We start from the raw sequence: 27908 nt of genomic DNA on the forward strand, positions 1-27908 counted from the left end.
TTAGTCACTATTTCCGCATAATTCATCCCGGTTTTGATGCTCTCAAACACAGCCATAATCATTCTGCGATCTAGACCAGGGATTATCAACGAGATTCAGCCGCGGGATGATTTCTCTTGAGTGGGGGAGCCGGTGCATAATTACAAATCATTTGTAGACCGCAAGAAGCCCAAACAGATATGTTTGACGAAAACATGATCATTTCAAACCTTGCTTACATTTGTATACGATCACGTGTCTCCCTATTATGCGTGATAATACTTTGGAACAGATTTCTTAAATTAAAATCAGCTGGTTGATTTCCTGGTGTTTTTAATATTTTATGTCCCAACAATAAAAAATAAAAAAATTCTCAGAACTTGGGGAGGCCAAATAAAACCAGCTACGGGCCAAATTCATCCCGCTAGATGGGGAACCCTGCTCTAGACCCCTCCCTGCCCTGTACTGCATAGAAGGCCTATAGATCCTCGTGGCCCTGTGTCTCTGTCCTGGCTCCCTGGGCCTGTCTGTCCAGCCAGGCCTTTAGCTGGGGCAGGTGCTGCTCCATCCAGCGGATGTTCTCTTCAATGCTCTCATACGTCTGCTGAATACACCTCAGACCAGAACCTGTCTCCTCAGACAGAGAGTCAAAGAACCTGCGAACCTGGGGGGGAGGAGACATGGGCAGACTGCTTACAATAGATCTTGAACACAACTATTATACACAGCTAAATGTGGGCCTATGAACACGCAGACAGTAATATACTAACAGTAGGGTAGTTATTATGAGGGAAACATTTGAGTGCCTTTTGAATTCTGTAGTTATTACAGCTGACAAAAACTATATAGCTACATAACATAAGGTAATAGTAGCGGTATTATCAAACACCAGAGAAGACAGACTCTTACCTCGTCCAGCATCTCCCTGGTGGAGTACTGGTTGGTCACACCGGTCACCATGCCTGAGATAGAGTGGGACCCCAGGTCAAACCTACAGGTCAAAAGATCATGGGGGTTAGGTATACAGACACCTCGAAAAGAAAATGACAACTTTATGCAAATGATCAGCAACGCAACCAGATAATAATCAATCAGAGGGAGGGTTTTGCTAGCTAGTTCTGACACCATGCTGGACAGGCTAACAGCCAACAGTTCCACTTTGCATGCTGTTCTGAAGACAACACCATGAGGGGAGATCTTGGTGATTCCTTACTACAAGGTAGTTTCTAGTATAACCACGGCGTAAGATCATCAGACTCACTTCTTCACCAGTGTGTGCCAGTTGTGTCTGAGGAAGTCCCAGGCCAGCTTGTACCCTTTGGGGTTCCTGCTGACAGAGATGACCACATGAGGAAGGTCCTGAGTCTTCATCACCTCGCCCGCAAGACTCTGCTCCATTAACCTGGGGGGGAGAGACACAGGGGGTGTGAGGGAGAGGTCAAACCACCGCATCTGCTATGCGAAGTGGCAGAGCGAAAGCGTTGTTTGTCAGACCAGGAGACATCCCGCAAAACAGTCTTCTCATGAAAACGTAAGCGCCACGTAACGGCGAGACTCTCACGAACACGATGGCGTTCTCCGTTTTGCTCTACGACGCCCACAAACCCCCCCGGGACTCGTCTGAAGGTAACCGTATCAGTTTAAAACATTTATGGAAGTATGAAGGTCGTTTTGAGCCAACATAAAAGGGGTTAAATATGTGATATAGATTTAGGACAGACAATTGAAAACGTTATTCCTTATCTTTATTCTGGACCGTCTGTTTTCCCATTTATTAATGTTATTCAGTGTATTTCTATTGGCTATAGTAGTAAAGCCCAAATTCTCATTTTTTTAAGTACCTACCGGGGTCCTAAAATTCTAAATCAAATAGCTAAAGGATCCATGGTGTGACCCCACCTCAAAGGTTTAGACTTTTAGAGGTTTTAATGCAATACAGAGCAGCAAGAAAGCAGAGCAGCAAGTTATGAGGACTGTAAGCAGGAGAGATAGTTATGAGGACTGTAAGCAGGAGAGATAGTTCTGAGGACTGTAAGCAGGAGAGATAGTTCTGAGGACTGTAAGAGGGAGAGAGTTCTGAGGACTGTAAGCAGGATAGATAGTTATGAGGACTGTAAGCAGGAGAGATAGTTATGAGGACTGTAAGCAGGAGAGATAGTTCTGAGGACTGTAAGCAGGAGAGATAGTTCTGAGGACTGTAAGAGGGAGAGAGTTCTGAGGACTGTAAGCAGGATAGATAGTTATGAGGACTGTAAGCAGGAGAGATAGTTATGAGGACTGTAAGCAGGAGAGATAGTTCTGAGGACTGTAAGAGGGAGATAGTTCTGAGGACTGTAAGAGGGAGAGATAGTTCTGAGGACTGTAAGAGGGAGAGATAGTTCTGAGGACTGTAAGCAGGAGAGATAGTTCTGAGGACTGTAAGCAGGAGAGATAGTTCTGAGGACTGTAAGAGGGAGAGAGTTCTGAGGACTGTAAGCAGGATAGATAGTTATGAGGACTGTAAGCAGGAGAGATAGTTATGAGGACTGTAAGCAGGAGAGATAGTTCGGAGTGCTGTAAGCAGGAGAGATAGTTCGGAGTGCTGTAAGCAGGAGATAGTTCTGAGGACTGTAAGCAGGAGGACTGTAAGCAGGAGAGATAGTTATGAGTGATGAAAGCAGGAGAGATAGTTATGAGGACTGCAAGCAATCACCACCTTCCGGAGACACCTGAAACCCCACCTCTTTAAGGAATACCTAGGATAGGATAAGTAATCCCTCTCACCCCACCCCCCCTAAGTTTTAGATGCACTATTGTTAAGTGACTGTCCCACTGGATGTCATAAGGTGAATGCACCAATTTGTAAGTCGCTCTGGATAAGAGCGTCTGCTAAATGACTTAAATGTAAATGTAAAGATAGTTCTGAGGACTGTAAGCAGGAGAGATAGTTATGAGTGATGAAAGCAGGAGAGATAGTTATGAGGACTGTAAGCAGGAGAGATAGTTATGAGGACTGTAAGAGGGAGAGATAGTTATGAGGACTGTAAGCAGGAGAGATAGTTATGAGTGCTGTAAGAGGGAGAGATAGTTCTGAGGACTGTAAGAGGGAGAGATAGTTCTGAGGACTGTAAGCAGTAGAGATAGTTCTGAGGACTAAGCAGGAGAGATAGTTCTGAGTGCTGTAAGAGGGAGAGATAGTTCTGAGTGCTGTAAGAGGGAGAGATAGTTCTGAGTGATGTAAGCAGGAGAGATAGTTCTGAGGACTGTAAGCAGGAGAGATAGTTATGAGTGTTGTAAGCAGGAGAGATAGTTCGGAGTGCTGTAAGAGGGAGAGATAGTTATGAGGACTGTAAGCAGTAGAGATAGTTCTGAGTGCTGTAAGAGGGAGAGATAGTTCTGAGGACTGTAAGAGGGAGAGATAGTTCTGAGGACTGTAAGCAGTAGAGATAGTTCTGAGGACTAAGCAGGAGAGATAGTTCTGAGTGCTGTAAGAGGGAGAGATAGTTCTGAGTGATGTAAGCAGGAGAGATAGTTCTGAGGACTGTAAGCAGGAGAGATAGTTATGAGTGTTGTAAGCAGGAGAGATAGTTCGGAGTGCTGTAAGAGGGAGAGATAGTTCTGAGTGCTGTAAGAGGGAGAGATAGTTCTGAGTGATGTAAGCGGGAGAGATAGTTCTGAGTGCTGTAAGAGGGAGAGATAGTTCTGAGTGATGTAAGCAGGAGAGATAGTTCTGAGTGCTGTAAGCAGGAGAGATAGTTATGAGGACTGTAAGAGGGAGAGATAGTTATGAGGACTGTAAGAGGGAGAGATAGTTATGAGTGCTGTAAGAGGGAGAGATAGTTCTGAGTGCTGTAAGAGGGAGAGATAGTTCTGAGTGATGTAAGCAGGAGAGATAGTTCGGAGTGCTGTAAGAGGGAGAGATAGTTCGGAGTGCTGTAAGAGGGAGAGATAGTTCTGAGTGATGTAAGCAGGAGAGATAGTTCTGAGTGCTGTAAGAGGGAGAGATAGTTCTGAGGACTGTAAGCAGGATAGATAGTTCTGAGTGCTGTAAGAGGGAGAGATAGTTCTGAGGACTGTAAGAGGGAGAGATAGTTCTGAGTGCTGTAAGCAGGAGAGATAGTTCTGAGGACTGTAAGAGGGAGAGATAGTTCTGAGGACTGTAAGAGGGAGAGATAGTTCTGAGGACTGTAAGCAGGAGAGATAGTTCTGAGGACTGTAAGAGGGAGAGATAGTTCTGAGGACTGTAAGAGGGAGAGATAGTTCTGAGTGCTGTAAGCAGGAGAGATAGTTCTGAGTGCTGTAAGCAGGAGAGATAGTTCTGAGGACTGTAAGCAGGAGAGATAGTTCTGAGTGCTGTAAGAGGGAGAGATAGTTCTGAGGCGTTCTTCATGTTAACCCACCTCTTTAGCTTGTGTTGCAGAGGGCTGATGGACAGGGCAGACTTGATGCGGCTCTTGACAGATGTGTGCTGCGAATGGCGGTACTTCTCAAAGAGGAAATCCCACCCCTCGGGATCACGAGCACCAATGGCAAACACCGCCAAGCTGACATCACTGGGGAGACTGAGGACGAAGAGAGAGGGAGGGGGTTGTCCCAATACTCTAGCATGCTCTCCTTCTTTTCTCTCTTTACCTTCAGGACAAAAAAAAAGAAGTTTATTTTCATTGAATTGAATGGTTTGACCTCTGACCTCATGTTGCCGTCGGAGGCCCTCCACTTGTTGAAGAGGTGTGTGGCGGTAGCGACACATGGGGGATGGTTCCTGACAGAACCGAACAGCAGCAGGTAGCTCCTTAGAACCCTCTGGGAAACAGAGCCCTCGTCACTCCACGTCTGACGGTCTATCAAACCCCGGAACAGCTCCACGATGTAGCCCTGACAAACAGATATTATATCTCTATTCAATCCATCAATCAAACGTATTGATAAAGCCCTTGATAAATCCATCAACAGTTGTCACAACCTCTAGTCCCCGAAGCGCAAGCAGAAGCACAGTGACAAAAGCTCCGTCAAAAAACTCTGGAAGAAAGAAACCTGAAGAGGAACCAGACTCTCTTACCTTCATCTGGTTCTCCAGACCCTCCATGTCTCTCTTCTCCATCAGTTTGTAGAGAGGGACCAGCTCCCCCAGACCCTGGGTGACAGGCATGATGTCTGTCTCCTTGGACAGATACAGAGACAGGTCCAAGGCTGTGTCCAGTCCTACCTTACCAACACTACAATGGAGAAAGGGGACATGGTGTTAGGGACAGATACTGGGACAGGTTCAGGGCTGTGTCCAGTCCTACCTTACCAACACTACAATGGAGAAAGGGGACATGGTGTTAGGGACAGATACTGGGACAGGTTCAGGGCTGTGTCCAGTCCTACCTTACCAACACTACAATGGAGAAAGGGGACATGGTGTTAGGGACAGATACTGGGACAGGTTCAGGGCTGTGTCCAGTCCTACCTTACCAACACTACAATGGAGAAAGGGGACATGGTGTTAGGGACAGATACAGAGACAGGTCCAAGGCTGTGTCCAGTCCTACCTTACCAACACTACAATGGAGAACAGGGACATGGTGTTAGGGACAGATACTGGGACAGGTTCAGGGCTGTGTCCTGTCCTACCTTACCAACACTACAATGGAGAACGGGGACATGGTTTTAGGGACAGATACTGGGACAGGTTCAGGGCCGTGTCCTGTCCTAACTTACCAACACTACAATGGAGAACGGGGACATGGTTTTAGGGACAGATACTGGGACAGGTTCAGGGCTGTGTCCAGTCCTACCTTACCAACACTACAATGGAGAACGGGGACATGGTATTAGGGACAGATACTGGGACAGGTCCAGGGCTGTGTCCAGTCCTACCTTACCCACTCTGGGGGACACAGACAAGATCACTCAACCCACTCACCTGAAGATATTTTGAATGCGTACAAAGTCTAACCTAACTAATTTAAAAACATTTTGAATACGCACCACTGTGGCGGTCATTAAATTGTCAACCTGTAACTGTCATGCATCTTTGGACTAGCCTACAAGCCACTGATGCGGATCTTTGGAACATCTACAGTACATTTTTAAAAGTCTAATAAACCCATTCAATATAGCCTACACCATCACAATAATCCACTATTTAAAATGCTTCAAAAGAAGAGAATACATACTCTGAGTTGTCCTTATGTGAGGTCCTGAGATCTGGCTATGCCTTATGTCTGTGGGTTACACTAGTTCATTTAGCAGACAAGATTAGTTTATAATTTCCATTATTTTATAGTAAGAATAACACAATTGAACAAAGCTGAATAAAATAGAAAGGATATTTCCCCCCCAAACTAATTCCGAGGCAGTGCACAGCACACATGTGACTATTCTGTGTTGAGCGGACAAAGTGATTATGTTGAAACACGTCCTCCTATATGCTCACAGTTATAATGTAACTTTAGTTGTGATACAAACCCTTCGGCTGTTGTTTTGATCTATAATACAAGGCTGCATGATGCCACTCTAATTTAAAAAATAAATCAAAAAGTCTCATGAAAGGCTCTTCTCTGTTTCTTACGTAGGCTGCACACACTCCATCAGTCTCTCATCCAACACACACCGTGGTTACGTTTTAATATGCCAGGTAGGCTGCACACACTCCATCAGTCTCTCATCCAACACACACCGCGGTTACGTTTTAATATGCCAGGTAGGCTGCACACACTCCATCAGTCTCTCATCCAACACACACCGCGGTTACGTTTTAATATGCCAGGTAGGCTGCACACACTCCATCAGTCTCTCATTCACACACACACACCGCAGTTACGTTTTAATATGCCATGTAGGCTGCACACACTCCATCAGTCTCTCATTCACACACACACACCGCGGTTACGTTTTAATATGCCAGGTAGGCTGCACACACTCCATCAGTCTCTCTCTCACACACACACACCGCGATTACGTTTTAATATGCCAGGTAGGCTGCACACACTCCATCAGTCTCTCATTCACACACACACACACACCGCGGTTATGTTTTAATATGCCAGGTAGGCTGCACACACTCCACCAGTCTCTCATTCACACACACACACCGCGGTTACGTTTTAATATGCCAGGTAGGCTACACACACTCCACCAGTCTCTCATTCACACACACACACCGCGGTTACGTTTTAATATGCCAGGTAGGCTGCACACACTCCATCAGTCTCTCATTCAACACACACCGCGGTTACGTTTTAATATGCCAGGTAGGCTGCACACACTCCATCAGTCTCTCATTCAACACACACCGCGGTTACGTTTTAATATGCCAGGTAGGCTGCACACACTCCATCAGTCTCTCATTCAAAACACCGCGGTTACGTTTTAATATGCCAGGTAGGCTGTGCACACTCCATCAGTCTCTCATTCACACACACACCGCGGTTACGTTTTAATATGCCAGGTAGGCTGCACAGGTTGTAAAGCAGATTAAATGTGCTTCATGTTAAGAATTGAACAATAAATATAGCAGTGTTAGAAAGTGTGACCTCTTTTAAATAGTGGCACGTCAAACCTACAAAGCTGTAGGCTATGTGCTCTCCAACCCTGTAGGCTATGTGCTCTCCAACCCTGTAGGCTATGTGCTCTCCAACCCTGTTCCGACTCTGTAGGCTATGTGCTCTCCAACCCTGTAGGCTATGTGCTCTCCAACCCTGTTCCGACTCTGTAGGCTATATGTGCTCTCCAACCCTATAGGCTATGTGCTCTCCAACCCTGTAGGCTATGTGCTCTCCAACCCTGTTCCGACTCTGTAGGCTATGTGCTCTCCAACCCTGTTCCGACTCTGTAGGCTATGTGCTCTCCAACCCTGTAGGCTATGTGCTCTACAACCCTGTTCCGACTCTGTAGGCTATGTGCTCTACAACCCTGTAGGCTATGTGCTCTCCAACCCTGTAGGCTATGTGCTCTCCAACCCTGTTCCGACTCTGTAGGCTATGTGCTCTCCAACCCTGTAGGCTATGTGCTCTCCAACCCTGTTCCGACTCTGTAGGCTATGTGCTCTCCAACCCTGTAGGCTATGTGCTCTCCAACCCTGTTCCGACTCTGTAGGCTATGTGCTCTCCAACCCTGTAGGCTATGTGCTCTCCAACACTGTTCCAACGCTGTAGGCTATGTGCTCTCCAACCCTGTTCCGACTCTGTAGGCTATGTGCTCTCCAACCCTGTTCCGACTCTGTAGGCTATGTGCTCTCCAACCCTGTAGGCTATGTGCTCTCCAACCCTGTAGGCTATGTGCTCTCCAACCCTGTTCCGACTCTGTAAGCTATGTGCTCTACAACCCTGTAGGCTATGTGCTCTACAACCCTGTTCTGACTCTGTAGGCTATGTGCTCTACAACCCTGTAGGCTATGTGCTCTACAACTCTGTAGGCTATGTGCTCTCCAACCCTGTTCCGACTCTGTAGGCTATGTGCTCTACAACCCTGTTCTGACTCTGTAGGCTATGTGCTCTACAACCCTGTAGGCTATGTGCTCTACAACCCTGTTCCGACTCTGTAGGCTATGTGCTCTCCAACCCTGTTCCGACTCTGTAGGCTATGTGCTCTCCAACCCTGTAGGCTATGTGCTCTACAACTCTGTAGGCTATGTGCTCTCCAACCCTGTTCCGACTCTGTAGGCTATGTGCTCTCCAACCCTGTTCCAGGGGTCCTATGCCTATAGGCTATGCTTAGAATTATTTTGCCACTTTAATTGTGATACAAACCTTATCAAAACATATAGGTCTATGGGCTAGGATACATCGTGATGCCTGCGACTATGATATGCATACGCTGTTCCTTGCCTTGGTTCATTCCCTGCATCAACCAGCTATGAGGAGCTGGCTATGCTATGCAACAGTCTGCTCAAACTGAATGCCAGGGCTGTCATGTAGAGTTTGATTAGATTCTCGATAGTATTTGGATTGATTACAGGGAAAATAGAGCGCCGAGTATCAGGCCGTTAGCGACTGGCCGTTAGTAAGTTTGGTAGGCTACCATCAGCGGCATCAGAGCTCAGTTTTGGAGTTAGTTACCGTGACTCAACGGCCATGTGGAATGTGACTGCGGTCATGATTCGTGACTGACGGGTGTGGCGGTGTTAGGAAAATTATGATTAAATGACTGAACAAATCGTTTTAAATGGAACTGTAACTAAGTAAACTTATACTCTGTTTTATTATATCTGATTAACAATATGAGTTCATAAGAAGGGATTGTGTGACACGGACAAGGAGTAATTAAAGTTAATGAACACCATTCCAACTAGGCAGAAAGAAATGTGTTGTGGATTAAGTAAACAGATAAGGTAGTTAACCTATGGTTGAACCAACGAAACTGAGCTCTGTGGTGTTTTAGATAAAACAGTGAGTGCATTCCTAGGTTTTCTGTTAATTAGAACTGTCAGCTAAGTGGTGATCGATAATGTTGAGGGGTCAAAAGTTAACTCAGTTGTGTTGTGTGTCCTGTGTATGCACTATTGTAAAGTGACTGTTCCACTGGATGTCATAAGGTGAATGCACCAATTTGTAAGTCGTCCTGTGTATGTCTGGATAAGAGTCCGTATGTGCTGGGGGCTAAATGACTTAAATGTAAATGTAATGTAATGGGTCAGAATGAACTTTTAAAGTTCCCTTTGTCCCGGTCGAGAGGGGATTCTGTTAAGCAATGAAATGACGTCATGTTATTGTATATTAACTGTTGCTAGTGGTAACGTGGCAGCGCCTCAGAGAATAAATTCTGTTACCTATTATTGATAAGACTGGTCTCCGTCTATTTTATGCAACCAAGAATCTTACAAATTCTCATAAAAAGGGAATTCAATTAAAGAAAACACATTGGTATATTTAAATTACTGTAATATGGTCGCCGTAACAGCCCTGTGTACCTTGCCCATTCTAACCAATCAAGACATTTCTTTTTTTTAAATGTGGAAGAGTTTGTTTAAAAAAATTGGAGTAACTCTTTTAAACACAACAATTTGACATCCATAAATACACTGAACACAAATATAAACGCAACATGTAAAGTGTTGGTCCCATGTTTCATGAGCTGAATTAAAAGATCCCAAAAATGTTCCATACGCACAAAAAAAAATATTCTCTCAAATGTTGTGCACACATTAGTTTACATCCCTGTTAGTGAGCATTTCTCCTTTACCAAGGTAATCTATCCACCTGACAGGTGTGGCATATCAAGAAGCTGATGAAACACCGTGATCATTATACATGGACAATAAAAGGCCACTCTAAAATGCGCAGACTTGTCACATAACACAATGACGCAGATCTCTCAGGTTTCGAGGGAACGTGCAATTGACATGCTGACTGCATGAATGTCCACCAAAGCTGTTGCCAGATAATTGAATGTTCATTTCTCTACAATAAGCCACCTCCAATGTCGTTTTAGAGAATTTGGTAGTACGTCCAACCAGCCTCACAACCTCAGACCACGTGTAACCACACCGGCCCAGAGTCTCCACATACAGCTTTTTCACCTGCGGGATCGTCTGAGACCAGCCCCTCGGAGAGCTGATGAAACTGAGGACTATTTCTGTCTGTAATAAAGCCCTTTTGTGGAGAAAAACTCATTCCCATTGGCTGGGCCTGGCTCTCAAGTGGGTGGGCCTATGCCCTTCCAGGCCCACCCATGGCTACGCCCCTGCCCAGTCATGTGAAATACATATATTAGGGCCTAATACATTTATTTCAATTAACTGATTTCCTCATATGAACTGCAACTCAGTAAAATCGTTGAAATCGTTGAATGTTGCATTTATACATAAAAAAACGACATTGAAAAAAAAACATTTTACAATATTATACACTATGTTGACAGACTGACCTGACCAATTGGAAGGCATTGTTTATGAGGGAGGCGCGGTCGTTGGAGCTCAGAGCCCTGTGATTGGTCAGCAGCAGGGAGGTCAGAGAACGCCAGCCTTCCCCCTCGTAATGGACCATGTAGTAACCACTCATATCCACGTTAAACTTGACCCACTCCACCTCCTCTGGTAGGTACAGCACGTCTAGAAGGGGGCCGTAGTTAGTTAGTATACTGTAACTACGTATACTGTTACCAGGCGAGACTAATGCTAGAACTGTTAGGTCACAAACCCCAGACAGAGACGCCTACCTGTCCTGGTCTTGAGCAGGAAGCGATGCACTGTGCTGGAGCTGCTGGTGATGTAGGTCAGAGGAACCTGCCACAGGAAGCTGCATGTGGGGGGTTGTCAGGAGTTAATATTGAATGACTTGGTTATTCACCTTATACCTTAATTACCAAGCCTGAACTACCATCTCTACAAAGGAAATGAAACTATGATGTTTCCTGGATATATAGTTCCAACTGCACAGTCAAAGAGGGTTCAAATCCTCCCTACTGCCCTCGGACACATTCTCTCTCACTGCCCTCGGACACAGTATCTCTCACTGTCCTCGGAGACATTCTCTCTCACTGCCCTCTGACACATTCTCTCTCACTGTCCTCGGACACATTCTCTCTCACTGTCCTCGGACACATTCTCTCTCACTGCCCTCGGACACATTCTCTCTCACTGCCCTCGGACACATTCTCTCTCACTGCCCTCGGACACATTCTCTCTCACTGCCCTCGGACACATTCTCTCTCACTGCCCTCGGACACATTCTCTCTCACTGCCCTCGGACACATTCTCTCTCACATTCTCTCTCACTGCCCTCGGACACATTCTCTCTCACATTCTCTCTCACTGCCCTCGGACACATTCTCTCTCACATTCTCTCTCACTGCCCTCGGACACATTCTCTCTCACATTCTCTCTCACTGCCCTCGGACACATTCTCTCTCACATTCTCTCTCACTGCCCTCGGACACATTCTCTCTCACATTCTCTCTCACTGCCCTCGGACACATTCTCTCTCACATTCTCTCTCACTGCCCTCGGACACATTCTCTCTCACTGCCCTCGGACACATTCTCTCTCACTGCCCTCGGACACATTCTCTCTCACTGCCCTCGGACACATTCTCTCTCACTGCCCTCGGACACATTCTCTCTCACTGCCCTCGGACACATTCTCTCTCACTGCCCTCGGACACATTCTCTCTCACTGCCCTCGGACACATTCTCTCTCACTGCCCTCGGACACATTCTCTCTCACTGCCCTCGGACACATTCTCTCTCACTGCCCTCGGACACATTCTCTCTCACTGCCCTCGGACACATTCTCTCTCACTGCCCCCGGACACAGTCTCTCTCACTGACATCTGTTCAATAAAACCAGGAAATGTGAAAGGACTGGGAATTAATCTTACCCGTGTGTCTGTGAGGGATCGTCGGTCTTGAGGTATCTCTCCTGGCTGAGTCTGACCTGGCGACCCCTGACCTCTACAGTGACCAGGGGAAACCCCTCCTGCAGCGTCCACGTGTCCATGATGGCCCTCACGTCCAGCTGATCGCCTGAGTACCACTTCTACAACACGAACACACAGACACAGTCACCTGAGTACCACTTTTACAACACGAACACACAGACACAGTCACCTGAGTACCACTTCTACAACACAAACGCACAGACACAGTCAACTGAGTACCACTTCTACAACACAAACTCACACGCTCAGACACAGTCAACTGAGTACCACTTCTACAACACAAACACACACACACAGACACAGTCAAATGGGTACCACTACTACAACACAAACACACAGACACAGTCACCTGAGTACCACTTCTACAACACAAACGCACAGACACAGTCAACTGAGTACCACTTCTACAACACAAACTCACACGCACAGACACAGTCACCTGAGTACCACTTCTACAACACAAACGCACACGCACAGACACAGTCAACTGAGTACCACTTCTACAACACAAACGCACAGACACAGTCAACTGAGTACCACTTCTACAACACAAACTCACACGCACAGACACAGTCACCTGAGTACCACTTCTACAACACAAACACACACACACAGTCACCTGAGTACCACTTCTACAACACAAACACACACACACAGTCACCTGAGTACCACTACTACAACACAAACACACTCGCACAGACACAGTCACCTGAGTACCACTTCTACAGCAAGCCAGGAAGGACACAGGACAGGATACATTACCCCACAGGACATGAACACCACAAGACATTAACTGTTACAGTGTGTTGACTGTTGTAGTGTGTTGACTGATAAAGTGTGTTGACTGATAAAGTGTGTTGACTGTTGGTGTGTTGACTGTTACAGTGTGTTGACTGTTACAGTGTGTTGACTGTTAGTGTGCACTGTTACAGTGTGTTGACTGTTGTAGTGTGTTGACTGATAAAGTGTGTTGACTGATAAAGTGTGTTGACTGTTGGTGTGTTGACTGTTACAGTGTGTTGACTGTTACAGTGTGTTGACTGTTAGTGTGCACTGTTACAGTGTGTTGACTGTTAGTGTGCACTGTTACAGTGTGATGACTGTTACAGTGAGTTGACTGTGAAAGTGTTTTACAGTGTGTTGACTGTTACAGTGGGTTGACTGTGAAAGTGTGTTGACTGTTAGTGTGCACACTGTTACAGTGGGTTGACTGTGAAAGTGTGTTGACTGTTACAGTGTGTTGACTGTTACAGTGTGTTGACTGTTAAAGTGTGTTGACTGTTAGTGTGCACACTGTTACAGTGGGTTGACTGTGAAAGTGTGTTGACTGTTACAGTGTGTTGACTGTGACAGTGGGTTGACTGTGACAGTGTGTAGGAGGGGTTTGCTGGTGTGTTGTGACTTACAGGAGCTCCAGACTGGGCCTTTTCCTGAGAACAGAACCCATCGTCTATCAGTCTGCCCTCATCCAGATCATCTGACTGGCAGATCTGTTAAGACACACACATTATTGGCTTGATTGGGTTCGACTCAGTAGTGTGAAAAGGGTATGAAGCTCAGGCAGCTGTATAGTTTAGTTTAGTTTAGTTTATTTTTACAGGGACAGTGCGCATTAATCAACGTTTCAGTAAAAGTGCCGGTTTTAGCCAGCCGGCTAATTTTCAACCGCAGTCCCTGGGCAGGTTATTAAAAACAATTACAATATAGACAATAGCACCATAGAACAAGCAAGACATAGCAACATAGGACAAGCAAGACAAAGCATACAGACAGAGCAACATAGAACAAAAAGCAGCAAAACAAAATATCTTGTCCTGACCCTGTCTCATACCCTCCAGACCCTGTGTATAAACACTCACGTTAGTGAGGCTCTCCCACAGATGGCTGTTGACGGTATTCTGATAGCTGTAACGTCTGAGGTAACGGACAATACCAATCTTAAACGCCTCTGGGGTCAGGAAGTCTCTCAGCATGTTCAGAATACACGCCCCCTGGAAAAACAATAACACATGAATTCACAGAAATCAACTCACTGACTAGACTGGAGTACTTTCAGAGGAGATAGCAAACCTATGTTCAGATCATATTTTAAATCTTTCTAGTATTTTGAGTGTCTGTTTTAGCTTGTCTAGAGTTTCAGGTGAAGGGGGTTTGCACTTTTGGGGCTCTTCTATTGGTTCCATTTCAGTGAAGTATTTGAAACTAGGTCTGACGGATAGTCAGCATGAAGTGAATAGACTGGACAGGAGTCAGACCTTGGTTGATTGATTGATAGATTGATAGAATGGGAGTCTAACCTTATCGTAGGAGACATCGTCAAACATCTCCTGGATCTGAGTAGGAGTGTCCACCTGGCTGGAAACGGGGTGGGAGGAGCTTAATGAATCCACCTCCATCGCCTCAAAACACTTCCCTAGGAAGAAGTCATTCTGAGGGGGGAGGGGAAGGGAGGAAGAGAGAGAGAGAGAGAGAGAGAGAGAGAGAGAGAGAGAGAGAGAGAGAGAGAGGGAGAGACAGGGAGAGAAAACAGAAAGAGAGGGAGAGATAGAGAGAAAACAGAAAGAGATATAGAGAGAAAACAGAGAGAGAGATAGAGAGAGACATAGAGAGAGAGACAGAGAGACAGAGAGAGAGACAGAGACAGAGAAAACAGAAAGAGAGATAGAGAGAGACATAGAGAGAGAGACAGAGAGACAGAGAGACAGAGAGACAGGGAGACAGAGAGAGAGACAGAGAGACAGAGAGACATAGAGAGACATAGAGAGAGACAGAGACAGAGAAAACAGAAAGAGAGATAGAGAGAGACATAGAGAGAGAGAGACAGAGAGACAGAGAGACAGAGAGACAGAGAGAGAGACAGAGAAAGAGACAGAGAGACAGAGAGACAGAGAGAGAGACAGAGACAGAGAAAACAGAAAGAGAGATAGAGAGAGACATAGAGAGAGAGACAGAGAGACAGAGAGACAGAGAGAGAGACAGAGAGAGACAGAGAGAGAGACATAGAGAGAGAGACAGCGAGACAGAGAGAGAGAGACAGAGAGAAAACAGAAAGAGAGAGAAGTCATTTGTCAGTTAGTGATATCACAACAACCCTGATTTCCCTACACATACATCCAGCAGCCTGCCTATCAACTAGCTCAGTATTTGTTCAGGTACATTTCTATACAAACTCTCTACTATACTCTTTCATTTCATACTAAATCAATAAAAGAAATTCAGAAAATGAATATTAAAAAGCAAACAGAGGCTTACCACTTGCAGCTCAGGATTGGTGATGTTAACTGACACAAACTCCATGAACTTTGCAAAGCCCTCGTTGAGCCACAGGTCATTCCACCACTGCATGGTCACTAGGTTACTGAACCACTAGAACAACAGGAGTAGAGACAGGGTTAGGACAAGATAGTCACTAGGTTACCGAACCACTAGAACAACAGGAGTAGAGACAGGGTTAGGACAAGATAGTCACTAGGTTACCAACCCACTAGAACAACAGGAGAGGAGACAGGGTTAGGACAAGATAGTCACTAGGTTACCGAACCACTAGAACAACAGGAGTAGAGACAGGGTTAGGACAAGATAGTCACTAGGTTACCGAACCACTAGAACAACAGGAGAGGAGACAGGGTTAGGACAAGATAGTCACTAGGTTACCGAACCACTAGAACAACAGGAGTAGAGACAGGGTTAGGACAAGATAGTTACTAGGTTACCGAAACACTAGGTAAAAAACAAAGAAATCTCCCAGGAAATGTAGATGACTACCTCATCTCTGAATCCCAAACATAGGTGAAGAATGAAAATGCTACATTACATGAAGTAGCTAAGAGAAAACATTTCATTGTTTAGAGTCTAAGACATTGGGGAGGTGCTAAACTGACATGTGGAATTGTTTTAAGATGGTCATACTATGAATCATTTAGCTATTTGATTTTGAAGTTTAGGACCCCTTTAGGTATAAAAAATATATATATACCAAAATGATTTGATCAAATATTGATCTCGGCCTTTACAGTTGAATCCGAAAGAAATGCATTGAATAACACATTCATACAAGGCAAAAAGAACAGTTTAAAAATAAATAATGAGAAACAAGGTTTTGAAGTGTCTGTCCTTAATCTAGGAGATATACTTGTAAAAAACAAAACAGGAAATAGTTTATTGTTATACATACAGTACCAGTCAAAAGTTTGTACACACCTACACATTCAAGGGTTTTCTTTATTTGCGTATCGCTACAGAATGCTGTGGTAGTCATGCTGGTTAAGCATGCCTTGAAATCGAAATAAATCACAGAAAGTGTCACCAACAAAGCACCCCCACACCATCACACCTCCTCCTCCATGCTTCACGGTGGGAACCACACACCTCCTCCTCCATGCGTCACGGTATGAACCACACATGCAGAGATCATCCGTTCACCTGCTCTGCGTCTCACAAAAGACACGGCGGTTGGAACCAAATATCTACAATTTTGACTCTTCAGACCAAAGAACAGATTTCCACCGGTCTAATAACCATCGCTTGTTTAATGTCATTAGCTCATGTTTCTTGGCCCAAGCAAGTCTCTTCTTCCTATTGGTGTCCTTTAGTAGTGATTTCTTTGCAGAAATTCGGCCATGAAGGCCTGATTCACGCAATCTCCTCTGAACAGTTGATGTTGAGATGTGTCTGTTACTTGAACTCTGTGAAGCATTTATTTGGGCTGCAATTTCTGAGGTGCAGTTAACTCTAATGCACTTATCCTCTTAAACAGAGGTAACTCTGGGTCTTCCTTTCCTTTGGCAGTCCTCATGAGAGCCAGTTTCATCATGGTGCTCAATGGTTTTTGTGACTGTTGTTCAAATTTTCCTCATTGACTGACCTTCATGTCTTAAAGTAATGATGGACTGTCATTTCTCTTTGCTTATTTGAGCTGTTCTTACCATAATATGGACTTGGTCTTTTACCAAATAGGACTATCTTCTGTATACCACCGCTATCTTGTCACAACACAACTGATTGGTTCAAACGCATTAAGATAATACATTCAACAAATGACCTTTTAACAAGGCACACTTGTAAATTGAAATGCATTCCAGGTGACTACCTCATGAAGCTGGTTGAGAGAATGCCAAGAGTGTGCAAAGCTGTCATCAAGGCAAAGTGTGGCTACTTTGAAGAATCTCAAATATAAAATAGATTTTGATTTAACACTTTTCTGGTTACTACATGATTCCATATGTGTTATTTCATAGTTTTGATGTCTTCACTATTATTCTACAATGTAGAACATAGTAAAAATAAAGAAAAACCCTGTAATGAGTAAGTTTGTCCAAACTTTGACTGGTACTGTGTGTAAATATATATATATATATTATTTTAACCCCTTTTTTGGGGTAGGCACAAAAATCCTTTCATACCTCCATTCATTTAAAAAACCCGGTACCAATTAACTTCAGACAAGGGGTCATAGAGGAAAGGGGAGACCCTCGAGTCTCCCCTTCCCATAAAGTTGTCATAATAGTTTGTAGGTCAAACCATTCAGACGCTACAGAAGTTTACGTGTGAAGACCGATTTTCGGAATGTCTCATGGTCTGACAAACACTGCTCTTAGCTCTCCCACCTTTCACTGCAGATGTCTCACTGCTCTTAGCTCTCCCACCTTTCACTGCAGATATGTCTCACTGCTCTTAGCTCTCCCAGCTCTCCCACCTTTCACTGCAGATGTCTCACTGCTCTTAGCTCTCCCACCTTTCACTGCAGATATGTCTCACTGCTCTTAGCTCTCCCAGCTCTCCCACCTTTCACTGCAGATATGTCTCACTGCTCTTAGCTCTCCCACCTTTCACTGCAGATATGTCTCACTGCTCTTAGCTCTCCCACCTTTCACTGCAGATGTCTCACTGCTCTTAGCTCTCTCACCTTTAACTGCAGATGTCTCACTGCTCTTAGCTCTCTCACCTTTCACTGCAGATGTCTCACTGCTCTTAGCTCTCTCACCTTTAACTGCAGATGTCTCACTGCTCTTAGCTCTCTCACCTTTCACTGCAGATGTCTCACTGCTCTTAGCTCTCCCACCTTTCACTGCAGATGTCTCACTGCTCTTAGCTCTCTCACCTTTAACTGCAGATGTCTCACTGCTCTTAGCTCTCTCACCTTTCACTGCAGATGTCTCACTGCTCTTAGCTCTCCCACCTTTCACTGCAGATATGTCTCACTGCTCTTAGCTCTCCCACCTTTCACTGCAGATATGTCTCACTGCTCTTAGCTCTCCCACCTTTCACTGCAGATATGTATCACTGCTCTTAGCTCTCCCACCTTTCACTGCAGATATGTCTCACTGCTCTTAGCTCTCCCACCTTTCACTGCAGATGTCTCACTGCTCTTAGCTCTCTCACCTTTAACTGCAGATGTCTCACTGCTCTTAGCTCTCTCACCTTTCACTGCAGATGTCTCACTGCTCTTAGCTCTCCCACCTTTCACTGCAGATATGTCTCACTGCTCTTAGCTCTCCCACCTTTCACTGCAGATATGTCTCACTGCTCTTAGCTCTCCCACCTTTCACTGCAGATATGTCTCACTGCTCTTAGCTCTCCCACCTTTCACTGCAGATATGTCTCACTGCTCTTAGCTCTCCCACCTTTCACTGCAGATGTCTCACTGCTCTTAGCTCTCCCACCTTTCACTGCAGATGTCTCACTGCTCTTAGCTCTCCCACCTTTCACTGCAGATGTCTCACTGCTCTTAGCTCTCCCACCTTTCACTGCAGATGTCTCACTGCTCTTAGCTCTCCCACCTTTCACTGCAGATGTCTCACTGCTCTTAGCTCTCCCACCTTTCACTGCAGATGTCTCACTGCTCTTAGCTCTCCCACCTTTCACTGCAGATGTCTCACTGCTCTTAGCTCTCCCACCTTTCACTGCAGATGTCTCACTGCTCTTAGCTCTCCCACCTTTCACTGCAGATGTCTCACTGCTCTTAGCTCTCCCACCTTTCACTGCAGATGTCTCACTGCTCTCCCACCTTTCACTGCAGATGTCTCAGCTCTTAGCTCTCCCAGCTCTCCCACCTTTCACTGCAGATGTCTCACTGCTCTTAGCTCTCCCACCTTTCACTGCAGATATGTCTCACTGCTCTTAGCTCTCCCACCTTTCACTGCAGATATGTCTCACTGCTCTTAGCTCTCCCACCTTTCACTGCAGATATGTCTCACTGCTCTTAGCTCTCCCACCTTTCACTGCAGATGTCTCACTGCTCTTAGCTCTCCCACCTTTCACTGCAGATGTCTCACTGCTCTTAGCTCTCACCACTGCAGATGTTCACTGCAGCTCTCTCACCTTTAACTGCAGATGTCTCACTGCTCTTAGCTCTCTCACCTTTCACCTTTCACTGCAGATGTCTCACTGCTCTTAGCTCTCCCACCTTTCACTGCAGATGTCTCACTGCTCTTAGCTCTCTCACCTTTAACTGCAGATGTCTCACTGCTCTTAGCTCTCTCACCTTTCACTGCAGATGTCTCACTGCTCTTAGCTCTCCCACCTTTCACTGCAGATATGTCTCACTGCTCTTAGCTCTCCCACCTTTCACTGCAGATATGTCTCACTGCTCTTAGCTCTCCCACCTTTCACTGCAGATATGTCTCACTGCTCTTAGCTCTCCCACCTTTCACTGCAGATATGTCTCACTGCTCTTAGCTCTCCCACCTTTCACTGCAGATGTCTCACTGCTCTTAGCTCACCTTTAACTGCAGATGTCTCACCTCTTAGCTCTCTCACCTGCAGATGTCTCACTGCTCTTAGCTCTCCCACCTTTCACTGCAGATATGTCTCACTGCTCTTAGCTCTCCCACCTTTCACTGCAGATATGTCTCACTGCTCTTAGCTCTCCCACCTTTCACTGCAGATGTCTCACTGCTCTTAGCTCTCCCACCTTTCACTGCAGATGTCTCACTGCTCTTAGCTCTCCCACCTTTCACTGCAGATGTCTCACTGCTCAGCTCTCCCACCTTTCACTGCAGATGTCTCACTGCTCTTAGCTCTCCCACCTTTCACTGCAGATGTCTCACTGCTCTTAGCTCTCCCACTCTTTCACTGCAGATGTCTCACTGCTCTTAGCTCTCCCACCTTTCACTGCAGATGTCTCACTGCTCTTAGCTCTCCCACCTTTCACTGCAGATGTCTCACTGCTCTTAGCTCTCCCACCTTTCACTGCAGATGTCTCACTGCTCTTAGCTCTCCCACCTTTCACTGCAGATGTCTCACTGCTCTTAGCTCTCCCACCTTTCACTGCAGATGTCTCACTTTGCAGATGTCTCACTGCTCTTAGCTCTCCCACCTTTCACTGCAGATGTCTCACTGCTCTTAGCTCTCCCACCTTTCACTGCAGATGTCTCACTGCTCTTAGCTCTCCCACCTTTCACTGCAGATGTCTCACTGCTCTTAGCTCTCCCACCTTTCACTGCAGATGTCTCACTGCTCTTAGCTCTCCCACCTTTCACTGCAGATGTCTCACTGCTCTTAGCTCTCCCACCTTTCACTGCAGATGTCTCACTGCTCTTAGCTCTCCCACCTTTCACTGCAGATGTCTCATGCTCTCCCACCTTTCACTGCAGATGTCTCACTGCTCTTAGCTCTCCCACCTTTCACTGCAGATGTCTCACTGCTCTTAGCTCTCCCACCTTTCACTGCAGATGTCTCACTGCTCTTAGCTCTCCCACCTTTCACTGCAGATGTCTCACTGCTCTTAGCTCTCCCACCTTTCACTGCAGATGTCTCACTGCTCTTCCCACCTTTCACTGCAGATGTCTCACTGCTCTAGCTCTCCCACCTTTCACTGCAGATGTCTCACTGCTCTTAGCTCTCCCACCTTTCACTGCAGATGTCTCACCCACCTCCCACCTTTCACTGCAGATGTCTCACTGCTCTTAGCTCTCCCACCTTTCACTGCAGATGTCTCACTGCTCTTAGCTCTCCCACCTTTAGCTCTCCCACCTTTCACTGCAGATGTCTCACTGCTCTTAGCTCTCCCACCTTTCACTGCAGATGTCTCACTGCTCTTAGCTCTCCCACCTTTCACTGCAGATGTCTCACTGCTCTTAGCTCTCCCACCTTTCACTGCAGATGTCTCACTGCTCTTAGCTCTCCCACCTTTCACTGCAGATGTCTCACTGCTCTTAGCTCTCCCACCTTTCACTGCAGATGTCTCACTGCTCTTAGCTCTCCCACCTTTCACTGCAGATGTCTCACTGCTCTTAGCTCTCCCACCTTTCACTGCAGATGCAGAAGTGCGATACCGGTGGATGTGATGGATTGAGATGCATCCAATGTAAAAGTAGCTTAAGATTGACACTCTAGTGGGTTAATGTAGCCAAAGATTATAGGGTCCCCTAAGAAACTCTGACCAACACTTTGGTTCCTATCCTGTCACAATAACTCCTCCCTGGCATTTTCAATTGGTTGTCATGGCAAACAACATTGTATTCAAAGTGCCCACTATCTTCTAACTATAGAATTAGAATAACTATTATTTTTTCATGATTCCAACAGTTCAACCAAATGTTTTGATCTAAATCGCAAGTCAAATCGCAATTGCAACATTTGGTTAATATTTGTCCATATCGTGCAGCCCTACGTGGCAGCATGGAAATTATCTCAAATGAGTGCCAGGAAATGGATGAAAATGCAAAAAAAGTATTTTTGGTTAAGTTGAATTGAACAGTATAAAACAATGAAAATGGAGAGAGGCCCATTGAAATCACTTGTGTATGTGTTGCCACCCTAGGGTCACTCACAACTTACTGAGGAAGCACATTTAGGACTTGTATTATTCAAAAACCATAAAATACTGTCAAATACCCATCATACATTAAAACGAATACTGTGATATGATATTTTGGACATATCGCCCAGCCCTAATTTAATTTACAAGAAATGTGCAAACATTTCTAAAAACTTGTTTTCCCTTTGTCATTTTTGGGATATTGTGTAGATAGGCCAGGAAAAAAATGATTTTGTCAGTTTTGAATTCAGGTTGTAACATGACAAAATGTGGAATACTATCTGAAGGTATTGTACATTCTGACAAAGCATCTGATTGATGAACCAACAGAGGTTAGTCCCACTTACCTGGTGTGCCAGCTCATGTGCGATCACCATGGTGATGCCTAACTTGTCAGAGGCGGAGCTCTTGTTGGGGTCAAAGAGCAGCCCAGCCTCTCGGTATGTGGTCAGACCCCAGTTCTCCATCGCACCCGACTGGAAGTCTGGGATAGCTGCCAGGTCTGGGAGGAACACATAGGGATGCATCAGGAAATGCTTTATTTGAAGGTCTACTGACAAAAATGTGTATAAACCATTATTAAACATAGACCTACATTAGTATAAACTGTCAGCTAGTGCCACTTCCTGCTACCAAAAGCACCCCAGTAAGTCTATGTGTGGTGCGTAGTGTATGTGCGTTGTGTTCTACTCACCCTGTTTGGGTAGAGGATATGGGATGTCAAAGTAGTCATCGTAGAAGTCCAACAGTCTGACTGCAGCATTCAGGGCAAAGTCTGTCTGGTTGATCTTGTCTGGTACAGCATACACTGAGATCTGATAGGACAATACCGAAGAGGTCAATCATGTAAATATATTGTTGAGCACTTCCACACAGCAGGGACTAGGGAGCTATAATGATGTGTATGTATAAACTAGTCATAGTCAGTGAAACAGAGAAGTAGCACAAGGTTTCAGATAGAACCTGATCAACAAGACAGGGTACAACTCCCTTTTCCACGTGAAAGTTATTCAATGCACTTCATTTCTATTTGCAGGTTGGGCATCTTAAGCTACCCTTTCAATCTGACCAACGAGAGGACTTCCTGCTCACCTTGACTCCGTGACTGGTGGTCTTGCTGACAGACTGGAAGTCAGAGACGATGAAGGCCACCAGGTAGGTGCTCATCCTAACGCTGGTGTCAAAGTGGTCCTCCAGCACGCCACCTGGTAACTCTACTGTCTTTACCTGTGGAGGGAAGAGGTAGAGGATATGTTCATTATGACACCTGCCTCTCCCTGGCATTCAAACGGTGTGGAGAAACGGGTACTTTGGGATGTTTCTGAACCCTTTGCTCATAAAGGGGCTTGACAGATGAAAGCGACATGGTGAAAACGCTTAAATGGATAGAATTTTTTTGCGTTCATCTGCCCCGTTTATCACCTGTTAATAGATCTGTTATATATCACCTGTTAATAGATCTGTTATATATCACCTGTTAATAGATCTGTTATATATCACCTGTTAATAGATCTGTTATATATCACCTGTTAATAGATCTGTTATATATCACCTGTTAATAGATCTGTCATATATCACCTGTTAATAGATCTGTTATATATCACCTGTTAATAGATCTGTTATATATCACCTGTTAATAGATCTGTCATATATCACCTGTTAATAGATCAGTTATATATCACCTGTTAATAGATCTGTCATATATCACCTGTTAATAGATCTGTTATAAATCACCTGTTAATAGATCTGTTATATATCACCTGTTAATAGATCTGTTATAAATAATCTGTTAATAGATCAGTGCTTTTACACCTGCATTGTTTGCTGTTTGGGGTTTTAGGCTGGGTTTCTGTACAGCACTTTGAGATATCAGCTGATGTACGAAGGGCTATATAAATACATTTGATTTGATTTGATTTGATATCACCTGTTAATAGATCTGTTATATATATCCTGTTAATATGCTCTGGCTCCCCAATGGTGGAACAAACTCCCTCACGACGCCAGGACAGCGGAGTCAATCACCACCTTCCGGAGACACCTGAAACCCCACCTCTTTAAGGAATACCTAGGATAGGATAAAGTAATCCTTCTCACCCCCCCCCTTAAAATATTTAGATGCACTATTGTAAAGTGGTTGTTCCACTGGATGTCATAAGGTGAATGCACCAATTTGTAAGTCGCTCTGGATAAGAGCGTCTGCTAAATGACTTAAATGTAAATGTAATAGATCTGTTATATATCACCTGTTAATAGATCTGTTATATATCACATGTTAATAGATCAGTCATATATCACCTGTTAATAGATCTGTCATATATCACCTGTTAATAGATCAGTCATATATCACCTGTTAATAGATCTGTTATATATCACCTGTTAATAGATCTGTTATATATCACCTGTTAATAGATCTGTTATATATCACATGTTAATAGATCAGTCATATATCACCTGTTAATAGATCTGTCATATATCACCTGTTAATAGATCAGTCATATATCACCTGTTAATAGATCTGTTATATATCACCTGTTAATAGATCAGTCATATATCACCTGTTAATAGATCTGTTATAAATCACCTGTTAATAGATCTTCTCAATATCAAGTGAAGGAATGGTGACTAGGAGAGAAAGACCCTTGAGACTATTGAGATGCAGCCCGTGGTGTTTCCCAGGGTACCTTGGGCATGTTGGAGAGGGCGATGTGGCGTGACTCCCGTCGTATCTGGATGGTGAAATTGGCTTTGAACGCCGGCTCATCGAAACAGGGGAAGGCTGCTCGGGCACTGGTCGCTTCAAACTGAGTGGACGCCATCAATCTAACAGGACAGAGGAGAGAAAAAAAGGGTTGTTTACAATTAAGATATACAAATTCATGTAAAGCTTATGATTGAGTAATTCATTATAGTGGCACACCTTTCAGCAGTGTTGTAATACTCGATTCAAGGACTCAGACTTTCCTGACCCGTGACTCAACCAGTTGTGACTGTTGTCAGAATATCTCTATATATTGCATAATTCAACATACGAGCTACAGCAGCAAATGTTAGATAGACGTATTATCTATTTAGCCTTACCAATGTGCAACACTGGAATGACATTTTCAACTTAAAAAATAGTTGTACATCTACTTTTGGCACTACCAAGGGACTCGTGACTCGATTCGTGACTCGAACTTGAACCATAAGGACTTGGAACAGCGTGACTCGAACTTGAACCATAAGGACTTGGGACAGCGTGACTCGAACTTGAACCATAAGGACTTGGGACAGCGTGACTCGAACTTGAACCATAAGGACTTGGGACAGCGTGACTCGAACTTGAACCATAAGGACTTGGGACAGCGTGACTCGAACTTGAACCATAAGGACTTGGGACAGCGTGACTCGAACTTGAACCATAAGGACTTGGGACAGCGTGACTCGAACTTGAACCATAAGGACTTGGGACAGCGTGACTCGAACTTGAACTTGAATCATAAGGACTTGGGACAGCGTGACTCGAACTTGAACATAAGGACTTGGGAACCATAAGGACTTGGGACAGCGTGACTCGAACTTGAACCATAAGGACTTGGGACAGCGTGACTCGAACTTGAACCATAAGGACTTGGGATAGCGTGACTCGAACTTGAACCATAAGGACTTGGGACAGCGTGACTCGAACTTGAACCATAAGGACTTGGGACAGCGTGACTCGAACTTGAACCATAAGGACTTGGGACAGCGTGACTCGAACTTGAACCATAAGGACTTGGGACAGCGTGACTCGAACTTGAACCATAAGGACTTGGGACAGCGTGACTCGAACTTGAACCATAAGGACTTGGGACAGCGTGACTCGAACTTGAACCATAAGGACTTGGGACAGCGTGACTCGAACTTGAACCATAAGGACTTGGGACAGCGTGACTCGAACTTGAACCATAAGGACTTGGGACAGCGTGACTCGAACTTGAACCATAAGGACTTGGGACAGCGTGACTCGAACTTGAACCATAAGGACTTGGGACTCGTGACTCTAGGTTTAGTGACGTGACTACATCACTGCCTATGGACGATTTGATCACTCTAAGTGGCTGGTCACTTTCACTGCATATTCTTTTGGAATGCACTGTAGAATGATTGAGGTGCGTTTTCAGTGCTCTAGGTGACCACCTGTCCAGCCCAGGGCCAATCCTGATGGTTCGTATTCTTACCTGACCTCTCCCGTGGTTGTGCGATAGGAGCTCTTGTAGAAACCGTGGAAACTGTCAGACAGGTTGGCAGAGAACTCCAGACGAACCTTGTACGTCCCACCTCTGACCAGCAGCACATTAGACATCAGAGCTAGCTGGTGGAAGGCTGGGTACTCCAACACCTGCAGAGGCCTTGAAAAAAATCAGAATAAGAAAAACTTTATTGCCATGCAACAAATGTTACTAGGAATTTTATATTGGTGTTGTAGCTACATAGAAGCACCGACAATCACATCCACATCAGCAATGAATCCAATTACCATCAACACAGATACAGACATCAGTATCAATAGAAATACACATGACAACCAGGTTTGGGTTCAAGTCCATTTTGAATTCCAGTCAATTCAGAAAGTCAACCCATATTCCAATTTCAATTCCAAAATGTCCTCCTTGAAAAGCATTGAAAATCATTTGAATTTCAGTGTAGGTCCTGAATTGACTGGAATTTAAATGTAATTTGACTCCAACCCTGATGCCAACACTTGTAGAAAAAGAAGGGATCCGATCATACACTGCTAGTGACCCTGGACCTTCCGGTGCCAAGAGCTCAGCTTTAGCTATCTGGAGTTCCTTGCTGTGGAGGATGATGGTAGAGGTGTCCTCGAAGACCTGGAGTTGAATCTGCACCGCTCCGGTGAAGTCTAGGCTGGTCAGGTTAGGGTGGACGAGGAGGTCATAGTGGATTGGAGAGACAGTTTCAGGAAGTCTCATGTGGACCCAGGGGAAAGGTTGGCCATTAGTGACGACGGGAGGTAGAAGTGAGGAAGACTTGTCGTTGGTATCATGGTCTCCTGGAAGCTGTGCCGCTAAAGATGGGGCAAATGATACATGCAGGAGCACCAGGATGGTGACAGATAACGTCGTCATCCTCGCGCCTGAGAAAAATTCGGCAGTTTCCTACAGGTGGAAGAAATTAAGTCAGGCGACATTGTAGCAAAACGAATGGGGCGACGTGGAGCATTGATTTGATACAGTATGACTCATTGAATCCATCGGTAACATTTCTATTGAAGTGAATAGCCCAATAATGCATATTCGAAAGCTGTACAACACATTCAACAGGAACGCGTGGACATGACATTGCAAATGTAAAAGTTAATGTTACTTTCGATTTCAGCTCAAGATTCAAAACCTGTGCTATTCATTAAAACAAAACCTTGCATTAGCCTATTCATCCACAATATTAGGCTAGCTAGGCTACAGCGAAACGCACATTTAAACAATTTAAACAGCGAACTGTTAACTTGTAGATAGATACATTTTAAGACATTACTGTACTTACTGTCAGGTTATCTGTCCGACTTGAAAGTGAAAATAAAAAGGACCTGTACAGATTTGCATTCTGGGACAATCTGAATGACAGCCCGACTCATACTATGAATGCCCCATCACTTTAAACACTGACAATGTTAAGAGAAGCATTGAAATAGGTGAGATAATGATTGGATCCACAACAAACCATTATTTGCAAACGGCTCATTTCATTACAGGAAGTCAAATAAACCCAGCTCTGTTTTGGTTTTGACCCGTAGTGCATACTATTGGCCACTAGGGTGCACCAGATAGCCATGTTTATTTATAAAA

At 44.9% G+C, this 27908-nt stretch overlaps 1 protein-coding gene across 1 annotated transcript; it reads right to left on the reverse strand.

Annotated features, from left to right (window-relative positions):
• Positions 1-292: 292 nt before the first annotated feature.
• Positions 293-27835, reverse strand: erap1b (endoplasmic reticulum aminopeptidase 1b). Its single transcript, XM_046351455.1, has 20 exons — positions 27607-27835; positions 26836-27221; positions 26283-26453; positions 24765-24903; positions 23173-23307; positions 22775-22895; positions 22428-22582; positions 15573-15686; positions 14618-14749; positions 14180-14311; positions 13727-13810; positions 12261-12418; positions 11101-11180; positions 10810-10993; positions 5018-5174; positions 4649-4833; positions 4359-4520; positions 1241-1381; positions 889-970; positions 293-643 (listed from the first exon to the last, which is right to left on the reverse strand). The coding sequence occupies exons 2-20, from the start codon at positions 27189-27191 to the stop codon at positions 458-460; spliced, it is 2874 nt and encodes a 957-aa protein (XP_046207411.1). The 5' UTR covers positions 27192-27221; positions 27607-27835; the 3' UTR covers positions 293-457.
• Between the last annotated feature and the right edge of the window lie 73 nt (positions 27836-27908).

This window comes from Oncorhynchus gorbuscha, linkage group LG05 (genome assembly GCF_021184085.1).
Source record: "Oncorhynchus gorbuscha isolate QuinsamMale2020 ecotype Even-year linkage group LG05, OgorEven_v1.0, whole genome shotgun sequence".
In the NCBI taxonomy this organism is placed as follows: Eukaryota; Metazoa; Chordata; class Actinopteri; order Salmoniformes; family Salmonidae; genus Oncorhynchus; species Oncorhynchus gorbuscha.

Bases quoted from the DNA above. Each gene is read 5' to 3' on its own strand.
- erap1b (XM_046351455.1), bottom strand. From the start codon at position 27,191: ATGACGACGTTATCTGTCACCATCCTGGTGCTCCTGCATGTATCATTT. The intron at 23,308-24,764 runs GTACCCTGGGAA...TTCCCTCCACAG, and splicing joins CCCTCTCCAACATGCCCAAG to GTAAAGACAGTAGAGTTACC. The intron at 13,811-14,179 runs GTGAGTGTTTAT...GTGTCTTAACAG, and splicing joins TGTGGGAGAGCCTCACTAAC to ATCTGCCAGTCAGATGATCT.